Genomic DNA, 18,998 nt, shown 5'->3' with positions numbered 1-18,998 from the left:
TGTGCACCAAGTTTTATTTGTGTTTAAATGATACAAATAGAACAAATATGTTATTCAAAATAATAAATCTTCTTGAATTTTACATAAGAAAAAGAAACTGAAGTGAAACTGTAGGAATTGCTGAACTTCAGATAAATGTTTCTTCAAAACAAGAGATATTAATTCCTAAAAGATTCCTCTAAAGTTAAAAAAAGATTAAGAAAAACATTAAGCCACTGGGTTAGTATGTTTAAAAAAACCTACATGTTTCTTAATGGACATATGTTTACATTTACAGATAGTAAACTCAGTCTCCTGCCTCATAAAACACAGAAGACATCACTATGTCTAAACTAAGCAAAAAAATAAAGGACTCTTTTCCATATTAAAAAACTTTTAAAACCTAAATCTACCTTAACATTATTTTCCAAGAAAACTTAATAGGGAATGGCTAATCTGAAAGCAAAATGTTGTACAAATCACTTTCAAGAAAGGGAATACACCATGGGATTATGCTTATAGCTAGCAGTATCAGCTAAAACCCCAAACAATGACACATGAACTCAGAGTATCAGCCGGTCCTCTCCTCCCTCCTGAATTACCTGACCAATGGAAGTTTGGCTTTGTTGTTTCAGAAAGCACTGTTTCTTACATTCCATCAATTGTTCAAAATCACGCCACATTTTCACTTGTTTCATATTGGGACCATGACTTTCTCGTACAGCTTTTTGTTTTTCCCGGAGTTTCTATTGTTAAAAAAAAAAATCAAGAATAATTAAATCTCATATACGGATTTACTTCTATTGTTCTAATCAGAAGAATATGGTATGCTTTGTACATCTGATGAATAATAGCTAAGCCAGGTTCTCCTATGATAGATGAAAACGAAGATGATAAAAGTTAACTAAATTTATGATAGATCTAGGACAACCTGAATTTAAAAAGAACAGAAAAATGTAAAAGAAAGGAAGGGGGGAAAAAAATAAAGGGAATCTGGAAAGTGGAGCAGTAACATGGTATATAAAAATATGCAGATTTTGGAAGTCAGAAGACTTGAGTTCCAACTCTGGCTCTGTCACTAGCTGTAGGGAAGACAATTTCTCTGGACTGTAGTTTTCTCAATTGTTAATTAAGGCTAATAATAGGGGTAATTATAAAAGTATCTGCTTTATAAGATTATTTTTTCCACATGACAATAGATATGGAAAAAATTATAAACTACCATGTGTTATACATGTTATTATTATTAAATACTGTATTCTTTCCTGAATCAGTATGCTCTAAGGGTATGCTCTATACCCAAATAAATCAAATTGTATGTAAATATTCCTCAGGGAGAAGGTCTAGTGATATTCTAAAAAGGCCCAAATCCTTATCAGAGTTGTTTTTGTTACTACTAGCCTATATAGTTCCACCTGCCAAAATTGTTCTACTTACTGACTCTAAAATTATAAATAGGAATAAGAACATTTTTCAATACATTGCAAAACTATACTTTGGTTCTGTATTATGGCAAATTGAGGAGAGTGACAAAGAAAGGGAGGCACAAAGTCAGAGACAATGAGAGGAAAGAAAAGAAGGAAGGAAAGAAGCGAAAAACAGAGATGATAGTACACACATAAGGAAACAGTGTGACAGAAATACATACACTGACACAGTGTGAGAAATCACCAAGAAGGGCAGAAAAACAAGCAAAGACACAGAAACAGATTACACAGGAACATTTCCATCTTTTCCTCTTTTAGTATACGCGGTTGATTTAACAGGTGACCTAAGCACATAAGTGAAAAGGCTGGTCATTGGTACTTGCCCAAATAAGAGGCTAAACTAAACTGAGGCCAGGTTCAAAATGCTTACTAAAGACTGCCCTCTCCATCTATGGTTAATGAAAAGCAAAGTTAACAGCAAATAGCAACAGGAAACAAAAGAGAATTAAGAAAATATAATTTAAACATAACCAGCAATTTTTTGACACAATGCCTGGCATGCAAATACATCTATTTAAGTCTATGTTACAAATAAAGTATCTTACAACAAATTTTTTTATCCTCATAAACTAAAACAAAAGTAGTAAGTCAGATCAAGAGTACTGAGCATGATTTTAAGATTAAGGTACTACTTAACTGTAACTTTTCTTATATTATTGGAATAATTTCCTTGTCAAAATCCTAACAACCTATAAAAAGTTATTTAAAGAACCAAAGACAGGAGGTGGGGACTGTCTGTATCAGAAATATTATATTACTGTCACTTATTACAGATTTATTTTGTGGATAGTTGCAATGTACAAAAAATACTTGTCACAGATTTCATTGTTCTTAAAAGGAAGAGGTGGTACAGGAGGAGGAAAGTTACAACTTTCAGTACAATATTCCATCTTGGTAAGGCAAATTCTAGTATATGATAGTGTGAATTGTAGCACTATAGCTTGGTCTAATTTCAGAAACTCAGTTGGCATGAGGAGGTCTGTGGATGTCCAGTCTTTGCTGGTTTGGAAGGCATATGCTATTGTCAGTTTCAAAGCCTAGGTATGTTCTGTGTTTGCCTTGAAAATTTAGATCCACTCTAGGAGTGAGAGGATCAAGAAGCTTTGTTTCTTAAATGATACAGCCTGACAATCGGGGCATGAACTAATCAGTGGCTCATTTTGCTGGAACATGCTTGACGTCAGACTGCTGCTACTGCTTTCCCCCCAAATCCTGCAGTAAAACACTACACTGGAAGGGGAAAGAATAACCTTTAATCATATTTAGCAATTAAGTTTGGGTCTTTGAAAGGATTCAAAGTTTGACAAATATTTCTCTACACATAGCATCCATCCAGATACTTTTCAAAACAAATGAAATAGAGGAATATTTTCATATAAAAAATTATATTATTTATGAAATACCTGGATGAAAGTCAATTATTGACAATCATACTAAATCCTAAAGCCCCCAAAATCTCTAGTTAAAACACTGTACAAATGAATGTACAACTTGATTCAAACACATAAGTTCAAATATGAAAATTATTTTTTCCTTTTGAGTATGGCATGTCATTTCATAAATGGAATAAGGTGTACAGAACTCAATTTCTCTGATGAAATGGAAGAATCAGCTTTAATGTTTCTTTTTACTTAGATTAATATGATGGACATCTATTCACAGTTCATACAAAAAGAACAGATGAACACTTTTTATAGATATGGCTGATTCCAGATTGGGGACAGGAAATGTACAGAATGAGACTTTTGTCTGGAACATTTTGTCATTCCAGAAAATAAAAAATCAATCAAAACCTAGTAGGATTGTTTCAAAAGGATTCAGGAGCTGACTTCAAGAGGCTTCCACTGGCCAAACATGGGGCAATTTGGATAGGAATAATAATAAATATTAAATAAATAAAAATAAATAAAAATAAATATAATAATAATAATTGCAATGGATTGAAACATATAAAACATGTTAAATCTGGGAGTTATAAACATACTTTTAAAGCATGATAAAAAATGAACTCATCATTTTGAAAACCAGTAATAAACAAATCAAGCAGTTATTCTGCCTTTCCTATATGACCTGTACTTTAGAGTAACCAGAGTTGGTAAGATGCTCTTAACAGAATTATTCCAGCCAATAAATGAAGAAGGAACAACATAATTAGAATATGACTGTTCTGCAACCTCTAATGAATTAATGGACTGAGGAAGTGATTTTCATTGGCTGCCTACATTACAAAAAGAGAGCTTCCCAAATATTGAATCGTATTTAATCAAGTCTCTAAACCCAACTGCCAATTCACAGGACATACTGGGGACAGAAGAACATGCTAACTGACACTACAGGGAGGCCATCAACAAAGCTCAGAATGCTGGAAAATGACAAATGATCAGGTTTTTTTTTCTTCCAACAAATAAATTGTAAAGAAAAAAGATGGACTAGTAACCTAGAGAAAAAGGGACTTAAGAAATATATCAAATAATAGCAATGTATGAACTCTTATTAGGATCCTGATCTGAACAAATAAACCATTAAGAAATTATGAGACAATTGGTGAAGTTTGAACACTGACTGGGTATTGGGTATTATGCAATTATTGTTAAATTATTTTTGGCATGATAATAGTATTGCAGTTATGTTAAAAAAAAGAGTCTTTATGATACATACTGAAATATGACCAGATAAAACAATTAAATCTCTGAGATTTGCCTAAAAATGGGCAAATCTGGGAGTGGGACTATAGATAAAACAAGACTGGTCACAAATTTAATTACTGAAGTTGAGTGATGGTTACATGTGAGTTCTTTACATTATTTCCTCAATTTTTTATTTAGGCTTGAAATTTTCCATAATAAAAACTTTTATTTTTTTAGTTCTTTTTAAAGTTTTTCTCAAAAAGACTTTTAAAAAGTCTACTTAGCAATTACTTCATTGCTTTCTACACTATTTGTTTTTCTGAAGTTCATCGTTAGAATATTACTTACAGGTTTATGGGAGCTAATTCAGCTTTTATGTAAAAGCAGATATATGTAAATATGTTTTTAATAATGACTCAAATGAAAGTAAGAATGAATAATTTTACTATCACCAATTTATTGAGTCAGACCAATAGCTAAACTGTACAATGCATTAAGACTGAAACAAAGCCATATTTTTCATTTGTACTATTAGGATGGACAAGCCTATATATGTATATAAAATCATTTCCAGGCTGCAGCCTCAAGAATATTTGAACGTTGAAATTAGACACCCACATATAATCAGTATTTTAAATGAAAAACTGCAGCCAACAATTTCTAACTCTGATGCTACAAACTTGACACTCCTATTAGAAAAACTAATAAGGAACTTCAATTTTCAATAGTGAAACTAAGTAAAGAACAGATAAAATGGCGTATAGTGAAGCATGGTTAGCATTCACTATGCAACATGGATTTAAAATCATTGAAGATTAGAATCAATTAGAAAAATCAATTAGTCATTTAAGTCCTGATGTTCAAGGCCCCACCACCTCTTCTACTAGGAGTGGCTCAGAGAACTGAGAAAACAAGACTCAATCACATGCTCCTATTTTTAGTAGCCCTCATATAAGACTGGCAGGTAGGGAGTGAGTATCTTAAGTAAAGTTTTTCGATTATTTGTATTAATTGACTCAATGTTTGTAAAGGACTTAAACTAGCCCCTGGCTCATTTGCGTTTATTAAATAAAATAAATGAATAAGTTTACACTTATAAGTATAATCCCAGTATTCCCAGATACCTGGGAATAAACTGAAACTTGTAGTTCATTAAACGTGGCATTTTGTTTGTTACGCATGAACTCTTTGTTATTTAAAACTGGATTTCCCCCCTCCTCCCAAATTCATGTGCCTTCACTTTTATAAAACTAAATTCCTAAAGAAGAGTCTTCATCTTTGAAAGGGAGTAAGAAAGTTCCAATTTCCTCTATAACCTTAAAAAATGACAATGGCATAAACATGTACTGAAAGCCTGAATAGACACATTAAAAAAAACAACATTCTTGGGACTTCCCTGGTGGTGCAGTGGTTAAGAACCCCCCCTGCCAATGCAGGGGACACAAGTTTGATCCCTGGTCCAGGGAGATCCCACATGCCACGGAGCAACTAAGCCCGTGCACCACAACTACTGAGCCTGTGCTCTAGAACCCACATACCACAACTACTGAGCCCACGTGCTGCAACTACTGAAGCCTGTGTGCCTACAGCCCGTGCTCCGCAACAAGAGAAGCCATAGCAATGAGAAGCCCGTGTCCCTGCTCGCTGCAACTAGAGAAAGCCTGCGTGCAGCAACGAAGACCCAACGCAGCCAAAAAAAAAAATGCATTCTTACCTTTCCAAGATTTTCCTGTTCAGCAATATTTTTGGTATACTGTTCCCTGGGGAGTAAACATAATGATTTAGTTTACATTTACTTCAATCGATTTGATCATACAACTAAATTATAAATTAACATATCTATCTAAATATATTAGACAATACAGTTTATAGAGTACTAGAGTCAGAATGAAACCCATTATCAAACACTCCCTTTTCCAATCTTTAGTCAGTTCATCTAATAAACAGTAATATAAGGAAAAAACCAAGGCAAAATATCATGTAAGAAGTTAAGTACCATTTCCAGTTAATCTACACTTAAATCAATGGTAATCCATTTGCTTAAATTACACTTTTTTTTAAAAGAGGTTTGCAGAAGAGAGAAAGGATACACATTTTTAAAAAACATTAAATAGCATCTAACCCAGCAATCCAACTTCTAGGAAGTCATCCTACAGAAAAACTCTCATAAGTTAATAAAGATGAAAGCAAAGACTATTACTTCACCATTGCTTATAGTAGTGAAAATCTGCAACCAACTAAATGTTGATAGACGGGGAAATGTTTAAATAAATTATGGTACATCCGTTCAAAGGAATAATACAGAGTTGTAAAAAAAGAATGAGGTAGATCTATAAATACTAAAGTGGAAAAAATTCTAGATAAATTATTAAGAAAAAAACTGTATATGTAGCTTAATTTTATTTATGTATACACACATATACAGACATATTAGCAAAAGCATGGGAAAAGAATATGGGATAATATACAACAAAATATTAACAGTAGACATTTATGAGGTATGGCAGTGTGGACAACATTCAATTTTTGTGTGCTATACTTGATAATGGTTACTTTTTGTTTTTATAAGTATTTCTTTTGTAAGCTAAAAAAGTTACAAATTTTTAATGTAAAAATAGAAATACAAATAACGTATTGTATTTTTAAACAAAGGTATAATTATATTTTAATATTATATAAGACAAAAAATGAGATTTGAAGTGTTAAGGACAAAGATTGAAGGATGAGGACACAGGAACCAAGGACAAAGGAACCAGTGACAAGAAGATAAGAGACTTTAGACCTCAAATTTGTATGGAAAAAGACTATATTTCTGTGTAAAGCTACACAGTAGTACTTAACAAGAAATTAAACAACACAAAATTAGGAATCTAAGAAATCATAAACCACAAACTCTAGCAGCTTAAGTGAAGAAAGATTTGCATTTATGTCAAAAGGGAGGTAAACATGATTAGAACAGAGAGAATGGCAATCAAAAGTACCTGAAGCCCTTACAGAGCTGAAGTGAAGGTAGAATTTGTGCACAGGAATAAGAATGGAAGGGAATAGACACAATCTTGATGAACCTTCATTTTGCCCTTAAAATTTATGAGACACTAAGTCAAAATTGTTTACCTTTCTAGCTCTTCAATGAAAAAAAGCTGGGAGGAACTAAATGACATATCCCTCAAGAAGAATGTATGGTTATTATTAAGAGAGCTTTAAATAATTCATTTATTACCCTAGGCCCGAGGAATGTCCAAACTGTTTTAGAATTTCCATTTATATTTTATCAAGAAATCGACAGGCACATGCTCTTTCCCCATAACAGTAATATGTAATTTTAATTTATTCAATGAATTTATTCAAGAAATAATTACAGAGCACCTGTTATGTACCAAGCATGCCCTGGGATTTCAAAAAGAAAACAGGACAGACAGGGTCCTTGCCCTCTAGGAATTCATACTATATCATTTCTAAAATACTGCTGCATACATTATATTTAACTTGAACCTCTGTGGTATATACTATTCTCCTTATTTTATAGATGAGGAATGATTTGTCCAAGGTCACAAAACTAGGAACTGGAAAAATCAGGTTAGAAACAATTTTATGGTCTCTCTCTAGTACTTTGATATATAATATGCTGCCTCTTTAAGTAAAATTAAAATTTGCAGATGATCTTTCAAAACCAAGCTAATTTCTTACACCTTTGGCCTTACCAGGAAGTACCATAAAAGTAGAAAATGAAATAACATTAAAAATATTGTGTCTACCATAGTTATAATATTTTAAACATGTATCAGTGAGTTTAGAGTATAATTAACTCCATTTTATTCTTAACATTCTTATCATGTACTACTCTAGTCAGGGCACAGTATTTTTCTATTGGAAAACTGAGGAATGGTAAAGGTTTACAATGATTTTTAAAATGATGAAGAGGAATATCTAGCTAGAAAACTGATAAGAAAACCAATAGTTCAGGAGCTATATTTCCTTTTTTACTATTTATATTGATCACTTTGGAAGAAAAGAAACAATTTCTAAAACTTATTTTTCAAGAACAAAATTAACTTCTCACATTTGTGAAATATTAGCATTGACTATACAGATTTAATGAGCAAAGTTTACATTCAATGAAAGAATTTGTATAAGTACATTCAGTATGTTTTTTTAATGTAGACTTATTATTTTTAAAAAATATTTATTTATTTATTTGGCTGTGTCGGGTCTTAGTTGCGGCATTTGGGATCTTTCGTTGCAGTGCGCGGACTCTCTAGTTGTGGCGCGCAGGCTCCAGAGCGCGCGGGCTTCAGTACATGCAGCACACGGGCTCTCTAGTTGTGGCACGTGGGCTCTGGAGTACGCAGGCTCAGTCGTTGCAGCATGTGGGCTTAGTTGCTCTGCGGCATGTGGAATCTTAGTTCCCTGACTAGGGATCGAACCTGTGTCCCCCTGCATTGCAGGGGGATTCTTAACCACTGGACCACCAGGGAAGTGCCTGTATGTTTAATATGTTAGACTATTAAAAAATAATATCCTATTTATAGGATATTTTTGGTCTGGCCTGCATTATATAAAAAAAATTTAGACTTTGCAAAACATTCTATTTCTTAAATTCCTTTTTGTAATATTAATGTATATGCCACTAGAAATCTCAACTGCAGTCTAGAATAAGTGTGAATCCTACACTTCATTTGAGTTCTTACCGAATGGTAAAAGCAAAACATTTGAATTACGATTAGGGGCAAAGAAAGCTTATCTTGTTCATTACTGCATTTTATCAAAGCTAGCAATTCAACTATAAACGTATTTTTTAAGACAGCATTTGATTTATTACAATATGCTGCAAGCTAGGATTACAAAAAGAAAAAATCACCATATAAGGACTAGTAGTATTTATACACCCTTCTTTGCTTTAAAGGCTGACACACCGCAGTCACACAGTTTCTAGCTGAAATGCAGTCACTCACACTGCACAATGAGCAGGCCAACAACCAGAGTCCAGGCCATGTAGGACTTGAAAAATAGACCAACCTTAGTGCTTTTAAAAAAGCAATTATGAAATTATACGTATTTCTGAGGAGGGGGTAATGGGGATTAACTGCTTAATGGTTGTAAGAGTTTCTGTTTCGGGTGATGAAAAAGTTTTGGTAATATATAGTGGTTATGGTTGCATAATATTTTTAATGTAATCAATGCAACACTTTTAATTATACACTTAAAAATGGCAAATTTTATGTTATTTACCTTTTGCCACAATAAAAAAGTAAGCAAGCAAGCAAGAAAAATTATATGTATTCTTACTTAGTCAGCAGGGCTGGACTATCCAGAAGATGTTTAACAAGATTTAATCCTAGATAATATCTTACTATATGCTTATTTAAGTACTCTGACTTTGTATAATTCCATCTTATTTATAAAACTTCTATAGATTAAAACATTAAGTAACTCAATATAAAAACAACAAAATTACTTGCCTAATTGCCTTTCTTTTTTCTTGTTGATCAGAAGAGACATATGCCTTCATTTCATCAGTAGCACGACAAAGTTGTACTTCTAGGTTCTAAGTGGAAAGACTAAGCTTTAGGTTAAGTCCTTGATACAGAAAAATCTCAGAAAAGTTTTTGATCCACTTTCTTTGTCTTACCTTAATCATACAATTTGTATAATGGTATCTACTTTCGTCTTGAAGACATTCTTCACGGAGTCCTCTGACTTCCTAATGTATATAATTTTAAATGGGCAACATTATCGAAAGAATAATCAGATACAGAAAGGATGACTATATTTACAACAAAAGACATACCATCAGAGTATTTCCTCTTCTGCAACCGAAACTTTATTATAATAGACTAGGTTGCAATCTTTTCTAGAGACCACTCATATCGCTCTACAACCTATAAGTTTAGTTATTTATTAAGTACCTACTGTGTGCCCAGCTCTGTGCTAGGTGCTGGGACAGAGGAGTGAACAAGACAGGTCCCTGCTCTCATTCAAGTAGAGGAAACAGACATAAACAAGGAAACATGTAATGAAGGTAGTTTCAGATGGGAAAAAGTGCCATGAAGAAAATTCTGCAGTGGAATGTGATAGGGTGACTGAGTGGGCAATATTAGGTGATCAGAAAAGACCTCTAGGAGGATGTGACATTTAGGGTGAGACCTAAAAGGTGAAAAGGAGAGATCAAGGCAAATAGTTGGTGGTAGAGTATCCCAGAGAGAGAAGAATACATGCAAAATCCCCAAGGTGAAAACAAGCTTGGCCTGTTTGAAGTACACGAAGGCGGCCAGTGTGGCTGGGGCCCTGTGGGCGAGGAGTAGAGCACGTGGATATGAAAGTTCATGGAAGCAGGTAGGGCCTTATAGACCACAGTTCTGAAGTTAGATTTTAAGTGCAACAGGAAGCCAGTGGAGGGTAGCCTAACTGCTGTATAGGTTTCTTTGGCTGCTCTATGGAGAATAAACCTTAGGAAGGCAAGCGTGGAAGGGGAGAGTAGGTGGGAGGTTACAGTGCGAGTCTAGGGGGCCTGGACTCTGGCGGTAGGGGTGTAGATGGAGAATTTAGTATGTACACATCAAGTCTGAAGAAATAAAAATCTCTGCAGCTTAGGAGACAGACTCGGGATGAGGGTAAAGATTTGGGAATCTTTTGACATTGGTAGTGAAAATACGCATATACAGGCAGTTTCTGCTAAGTTGTTAAAATAAAAACTGTCTTCTTACCTGTTCTAATTTGGACCGATTACTTTCAAGGCCTGCTGCACAGCTATCATACTGGGATTTCTTTTCATCACACTCCTGGGTTAATTCCTAGTATGAAAAGGGTAATTAATTGAATAAGTAAAAAACAAAGGCCTAACATGTGGCTCTGAAACAATACATGCCCTTGTCAGTCTTGTAACTTAACTCTAAGCTTCTTGGCATACTTACGAGTTATTTATACAACAATCAGACATTTGAGAATTATGACAGATGAAGGTGCTGATAAAAACAATAGCTGCCATGTATTAAGCTGTGTGCCAGGCTCTCTGTTAGAAGCTGGGAATAAAACAGCGAGCAAAACAGCCAAAAATCCTTCCCCTCAAGTAATGCTCAGACAAGTAAACAGGCTGAGTGCTATGATGGATGAATGCAAGGTGTTACAGGAGCACGTGGGACGCTCACTGGACCTAACCCAGGCTTGGGGATCAGTGCGGACAACCTGCTGGAGAAATTGATATCTAAGCTGAGGTACGAAGGATTAGTAAGCATAGTTAGAAGGGACAAGAGGAGGAGAATGTTCATAAAAAAAGGAACACTATGTATGAAGTCTTGGACTTGGAACTAGAGAGAAGAAGGACAATTTAGGACATATAAGTAGTTTATTATACTGGAGCATGTCTGGGAAATGTGAGAAGAGGCTGAAGACTTTGGCAGAGGCCTGATCAGAACTTTGTAAACCATGTTAAGGGTGTTTGAGCTTTACCTTTAACAATAACTAAGTCTCAAAACAACCTCTTGAGGTAGGTATTAATATCCCCACATCGTGCAAGGACAAGTATTTTGTAAAAGATTGTACTGCTGGAAAGACGTGTTAGAATTTGAATTCAGGCTATTTGAGTAGTTTCACACTTTCTTCTAACATAATATTTTGAAACTGATAATTTGAAAATCTTCTTCTACCGACACCTGGAAATGCTAAAAGTATCAACAAATGCTTGATAAGGCAGGGCAAACATCCTTTCAGATCCAGAGCTAACTGAACTCTCAAGGAAGTAAAAGGAATTACCAGGACTAGAAACAAAGGATGACAGCCTATGGCTACACTTGGTGAAGGAGTTGGGAGCCAATCTTGATAACAGAATGATTATTATCTCCAGGCAGGGCAAAAGACCTGGAAACCTGTGAATAAAGGGTTAACACCAGGCCTGGATTGATTCAGGCCAGACTGGGAATGGTTTCACACAGCACAGTTTCCTTGGGAACTGGAGAGTTAACATAAATGGGTAATATTGTGTGGTGCTTCTGCTGTGTGGGACTGCATCTGGTTTGGGGTGACTAGCACAGTATAAAAGACTGGTGGGAAAAAGGAGCCATGGCTTTTGTGAATCAAAGTGACCTACAGACATCTAAGGCTCTCATGGTTGACATGAGAAGGGGCAACAGAGGCTGTGTACTTGGGTAGCTGCTGGGCCTGTCAGTGAGATGAAGATACTATAGTATATGAAAGCCTTTTTTTGTTTGTGAGTTTTATGGCCAAACTGATCAGTAAATGCAGTTATGCTACTTCAGAGGAGGATGGAAAAAAGGAGTCTGTCCTCAGGCAGGTTTGGGATTTGGATTTACCCTACCTACGTGGTCTAAGAACTCCCAAGCTGAGACATTAACTCAAATTAGCTCCAAGCTTGTGATAGTCCTAAAACACCTGGCAGAACAACAGCAAAACCACTCTGGAGGGACACACCCTCCATCTTAGCTGCCAGGACTCAAGAGACAAAACCCTACTAAAGATAAACTCACAATCCAAAAGTATAAATATATAAGGAACAATCAATCCATTATGAGTGAGAATCAGAAGATATAAAACACACAGCAGGACTATACCTCCAGGAACTTCGAATACTAGAAGAAAGTCTATTAAATAAGTATGCTTAAAATAATTAAAGTTATAAAGGAGGAACTGAAAATAAAAGACTAAAAAAGGCACAGTGAGTAAAAATAGACAAAAACGAAAAAAAAAGTCACTGAAATTAAAAACTAAGTAGGTGACATAAACATAAGATTGGCTCAGGAGATGAAAGAATGAACTAAAAAACAGAGCTGAAGAAATTATCCAAAATTCATCACAGAGAGAGACAAAGAGATGAAAATATGAAAATGAGGTTAAACAACAGGGAACAGAATAAATACGTCTAACATATATCTAACAGGAGTTGCTGAAGAACAGACTAGAAAGACCAGGGGAGAGAATATTTGAAGATATCATGTAGAATTTTTCCAGAATTAATGGGAGACAAAAAAGCACATATTCCAGCAGAGCAGATAAAACTAAATCTATACTTAGATCATGGCAGTGAAACTGGACAACACCAAAGACAAAAATATTAAAACCGTCTACAGATTTAAGGCAATCCCTATCAAAATACCAATGTTACTTTCACACAACTAGAACAAATAATTTAAAAACTTGTATGGAAACACAAAAGACCCTGAATAGCCAAAACAATCTTCAGAAAGTAGAATAGAGCTGGAGGTATCATACTCCCTGACTTCAGACTATACTACAAAACTATGGTAATCAAAATAGTATGGTACTGGCAACAAAAACAGACACATAGATCAATGGAACAGAATAGAGAGCCCAGAAATAAACCCACACACTTATGACCAACTAATCTATGACAAAGGAGACAAGAATATACAATTGAGAAAAGACAGTCTCTGCAATAAGTGGTGATGGGAAAACTGGACAGCTAAGTGTAAAGGAATGAAATTGGAACATTTCCTCACACCATGTACAAAAATAAACTCAAAATGGAAAAGGGAACCCTCTTGCACTGTTGGCGGGAATGTAAATTGATACAGCCACTATGGAGAACAGTATGGAGGTTCCTTAAAAAACTAAAAATAGAACTACCATATGACCCAGCAATCCCACTACTGGGCATATACCCTGAGAAAACCATAATTCAAAAGCAGTCATGTACCACAATGTTCATTGCAGCACTATTTACAATAGCCAGGACATGGAAGCAACTTAAGTGTCCATCAACAGATGAATGGATAAAGAAGATGTGGCACATATATATAATGGAATACTACTCAGTCATAAAAAGAAATGAAATTTAGTCACTTGTAATGAGGTGGATGGACCTAGAGTCTGTCATACAGAGTGAAGTAAGTCAGAAAGAGAAAAACAAATACCATATGCTAACACATATATATAGAATCTGAAAAAAAAAACAAAAACGTTGTGAAGAACCTAGGGGCAGGACAGGAATAAAGATGCAGATGTAGGGAATGGACTTGAGGACATGGGGAGGGGGAAGGGTAAGCTGGGATGAAGTGAGAGAGTGGCATGGACATATATACACTACCAAATGTAAAATAGATAGCTAGTGGGAAGCAGCCACATAGCACAGGGAGATCAGCTCGGTGCTTTGTGACCACCTAGAGGGGTGGGATAGGGAGGGTGGGAGGGAGGAGAAATGGGGATATACATATATGTATAGCTGATTTACTTTGTTACACAGCAGAAATTAACACACCGTTGTAAAGTAATTTTACTCCAATAAAGATGTTAAAACAAAAAAAAACTAATAAGAAAAATAAACTCAAAATGGATTAAAAACCTAAATGTAAAAAACCATAAAACTCCCAGAAGAAAACATAGGCAGAACACTCTTTGACCTAAATCACAGCCATATTTTTTGGGTCTGTCTCCTAAAACAAAGGAAACAAAAGCAAAAATAAACCAATGGGACCTAATTAAACTTAAAAGCTTTTGCATAGCAGAGGAAACCATGGACAAAATGGAAGATAACCTACTGAATGGGAGAAAACATTTACAAATGGTATCATTAATAAGAGGTTAATATCCAAAATATATAAACAGCTCATATAACTCAAAAAAAAAAAAACCAGTTAAAAAATGGGCAGAAGACCTGAAAAGACATTTTTCCAAAGAAAATATACAGATGGCCAACAGGAACATGAAAACATGCTCAATATCATTAATCATCAGCGAAATACAAATCAAACCCACAATGAGATATCACCTCACACCTGTCAGAATGGCTATTATCAAAAAAGACCACAAATAACAAATATTGGTAAGGATGTGGAGAAAAGGGAACCTTTGTACATTTTTGATGAGAATGTAAATTGGTGCAGCCACTGTGGAAAACAGTATGGAGGTTCCTCAAAAAACTAAAAATAGAACTACCACATGATCCAGCAATTCCACTCCTGAGTATATAACCAAGGAAAATGAAAACATTAATTTGAAAAGATATATGCATCCCAATGTTCATAGCAGCATTATTTACAATAGCCAAGACATGGAAGCAACCTAAGTGTCAATCAAGAGACAAATGGAAAAAGAAGACGTGGTATATATATATATATATATATATATATATATATATATATATATATATACACACACACACACACACAATAGAATACTACTCATCCATTAAAAAGAATGAAATTTTGCCATTTACAACAACGTGGATGAACTTGGAGGGTACTATGCTTAGTGAAATAAGTCAGAAAGAGAAAGACAAATACTGTACAATATTACTTTTCTGTGGAATCTAAATAATAAAACAAACTAGTGACTATAACAAAAATTAAAACTATATATAGGGAAGACATTATCTAAAAAGAAATGAGAATTAAACCGATAGCAGATCCCGCAACACAACAAGAGAAAGCAGAAAGCAATGAAAATAATTTTTTTTTCTGACCAAGTCACTATTTAAGAAGAAAAACAAAGATGTTTTACTTTTGGCAATGATTCTTTACTAAGAGAACTACTAAAAGAAAAAAAAATAAAGCAAGGAAATTTCATTTTAGGAAGAAGGAAACTGAATCCAGAAGTAAGGAATAAAGTACATGAAGCAATGGTGAGAACTGCTAAATATGTGGGTAAATCTAAACAGGAAATGACTGTACGAAGTAGTAATTATAACAGTAATGACCACGATGACAACCACTTTTAGAGATGAAGAAATAAAATGGAAATAAAATACCACAGGATAACAACACATGTGTAAGGCAGGAGAGGGTGTTAAATTATTCTGAGGTTCCTGTATTGTTCAGGAGATTAACAATTGTTCAGCTGATTAACTTTAGGCAGGAAAAATATGTTAAAAATTTAAGAGTAAACAATATCAGAATAGAAGAAGATAGAAAGGGAAATAAAGGGAAAAAAGAATATAAAGAAAACAGGATTGGTGCAACGGAGGGCAGAAAGAGGAAAAGAAACATAGAAAAGCACAGTACATAGGATGTACAAAATAGAAATAAATTCCGATGTATCAATAATAAGAGTAAATGGGACTAAACTCACCAATTAAAAGACAGATTCTCACACTGTAAAGCAACTATACTCCAATAAAAATTTTCTTAAAAAAAGATTCTCAAACTGGATGTAAGAAACTATATCCACACAAAATCCAACTATATGCTATTTATGAGACTTACATAGGACAAAAATAAGGACGTAGAAAGCTGAAAGTGAACAAATAAAAAGACATACCAAGCAACACTAATCCTAAGAAAGCTGCCACACTTACGTTAACAGCAGACAAAATAAGGCTCCTAGACAAAAAGCACTGCAAGGAATAAAGAGTCATAAAATAATGATAAAATGAATAATTTTAAGTGTTTTTTTTAAAAACCAGGAATCTTTAAATTGTGGTAAAATACACATAAAATTTACCATTTTAACCATTTTTAAGGCTACAGTTCAGCTGTATTAAAAACATTCACGTTATTGTGCAACCAATCTCCAGAACTCTTTTCACCTTGCAAAACTGAAACTCTATACTCATTACACCACAAGTCCCCATTCACCAGGAAGTTTTGAACAACACATTTAAGAAGCTTGATCTGACAAACACATGGAGAACCCAGCACTCAACAACTGGAAAATACATTCTTTTCCGGATCAGGTCACTAAAAAAATTATGTTGGCCTCAGCTCTCTCCATGGCCACACTTAACTCTCAAAGACTGTGGAGCTACACTTTAAAAATCCTCAAGGAAAGAAAGCATGATGTAAGGGCTTTTATGCTCAATCAAGCAGTTGTTGAAATATTTAAGGCAACAAATTCTAGATTTGCAAGAACTCATCAGGTAATATTGCTCTACTAAGCTTTGAGGACTCTACTAGAAAACAAATGAGAGACAATAAAAAGTAGGAAAATGGGCAGTGAGAGGATTGTTAATGAGCACTGAATCTGACAAGTACAGGTATAATACTAAAGACAAAAGTGGGAACTAGGGTAATAGAACAGAACATAAATGTTATATGCCCTGACAGTGTAGACACGATACCATAAAACCTGCAGGGAGGGGAAGGGGAAAAGAAGGTGGAAGGTAGAATGAATAAGCCAGCTTCCTCAATTTTTAATTGCTGGGGATGGATGGGGGAATGTCAAAAGATATAATTTAAACCTGATGAATCAAGTCATAGTATAAGCATATTACAAGTATAAAGGCAAACAGTAAGAAAGACAATACAAATGACCAAAATTAGGTGCTAAAGCAAAGGGAAGGAGAAGTTAGAGGAAAAATACCAATTTCATCACTACTCATAGTGGGGATTAATACATACTATCAACAGAAATGGATGATTAATGGTGGCATTACAGATATAACCAGTAGAGCAAAACCAGAGCCAGAAAATATGGGAGAGAGACACAGACACAGAGAATGAACAGAGGAATTTATTTTTATAGGATTTAAAGTCAGAAGCAAAACATAAAATGCACAAAGACCAAATATGTCTACATATCAATAAATATGAATTGGCTAAACTTATTTATTAAAATAAGTTTCAGATTATGTCACAACACAAAACACAGTTCAAGATCTATTCAGAGACACACCTAAAACAAGGTAAATTTTTAAAAGCTGAAAGCAAAAGATGGGCAAAAGTATAGCAGGCAAATGCAAACAAGAGGAAGCAAACATTAGTATCACTCAGAGTTGACTTCTGGCACCCCACCAAAAAAAAAGCTTTTGTTGTTTTTAGAGAGTAAGAACAAAGGTGTGGAGATCAAACTTCAGGTAGCCAATAAATAATTATCCATTCATGAATTTTCAGAAAATTTCTGGAAAATATATAAGGAACTGTTATCAGTTATTATTTCTGGGGAGTATGCTAGGGGTGGAGTGTAGAGAGAGAAATAATTTCTATTCTTTCCCTTAACCAATTCCTTACAGTTTGAATTCTGGCCAAGAGCATGGTTTTACTTCTATAAGAAAAAGCAATCAACAAGAAATATTTCAGTGAAATCAATAATTACCACATTGTATATATACTCTAAAACAAGTATTTTAGCTTTTTCCCATATATTAGCAATTATATGTATTATGTCATTTAATTACATATAAATTTATAATTTATGGAACGGCATCTAAAAAAACAAACATGAAGATTTTCAAGATGCTATCTAACTCTAGATAATTATAAAAGATTTAGATAAATATAAGTTGTGATTTTCAAAGTCTTGAGATTTTCAAACAGTTATGAATATTCAAATTTATAACAAAATGCAAATAAAAAGAATGGAAATGTACTAACACTTCACTATAAAATTTCCTAAATATTTGAGAGTTGTCCATGAAAGCAAGAAGTATAAAGTATTTTTAAGAACTCCTGCACTTTAACAATAGGATAATACATCTGTGTAGTTTTGAGTGTTAAATATACTTACACAAGTTAAAAATAAACACTATTCAAAGCAGAGAACAATTATGAATTTCAGTTAATATTTGGCAACAGCTTAAAGTCAATGAAGCAGCTTGTTTTTTCAGTATACTTTTTATTACAAAAGTTTTCTGGGTAAAAATAGAACTATAGGGACTTCCCTGGTGGTGCAGTGGTTAGGAATCTGCCTGCCAATGCAGGGGACATGGGTTCGATCTGTGGTCCAGGAAGATGCCACGTGCCACGGAGCAACTAAGCCCGTGCACCACAACTACCGAGCCTGCGCTCTAGAGCCCGCAAGTCACAACTACTGAGCCCACGCTCCACAACTACTGAAGCCTGCGCGCCTAGATCCTGTGCTCCCCAACAAGAGAAGCCACTGCAATGAAAAGCCCACGCACCGCAATGAAGAGTAGCCCCGGCTCGGCGCAACTAGAGAAAGCCCGTGCACAGCAACGAAGACCCAATGCAGCGAAAAAAAAAAAGAACTATACATGGATGTG

General features: G+C 34.6%; 1 protein-coding gene across 7 annotated transcripts in view; it reads right to left on the bottom strand.

Annotated features, from left to right (window-relative positions):
- IFT81 (intraflagellar transport 81) overlaps window positions 1-18,998 on the bottom strand; it is a 144,476-nt gene continuing 125,478 nt past the window's right edge. For all 7 annotated transcript variants that reach the window (XM_073790065.1, XM_073790066.1, XM_073790067.1 and 4 more), the window contains 5 exons: window positions 10,798-10,884; window positions 9,723-9,794; window positions 9,553-9,638; window positions 5,808-5,853; window positions 1-725 (listed from right to left, as the gene is read on the bottom strand). In XM_073790065.1, the coding sequence (XP_073646166.1) occupies window positions 543-725; window positions 5,808-5,853; window positions 9,553-9,638; window positions 9,723-9,794; window positions 10,798-10,884 (474 nt within the window). In that variant the 3' untranslated portion in view covers window positions 1-542. The remainder of the gene's footprint in view (window positions 726-5,807; window positions 5,854-9,552; window positions 9,639-9,722; window positions 9,795-10,797; window positions 10,885-18,998) is intronic.

Source organism: Tursiops truncatus, chromosome 13 (genome assembly GCF_011762595.2).
Source record: "Tursiops truncatus isolate mTurTru1 chromosome 13, mTurTru1.mat.Y, whole genome shotgun sequence".
Lineage (NCBI taxonomy): Eukaryota > Metazoa > Chordata > Mammalia > Artiodactyla > Delphinidae > Tursiops > Tursiops truncatus.
Note: the sequence above shows the minus strand (reverse complement) of the source record. Positions and strands in the feature narration are given on the sequence as shown.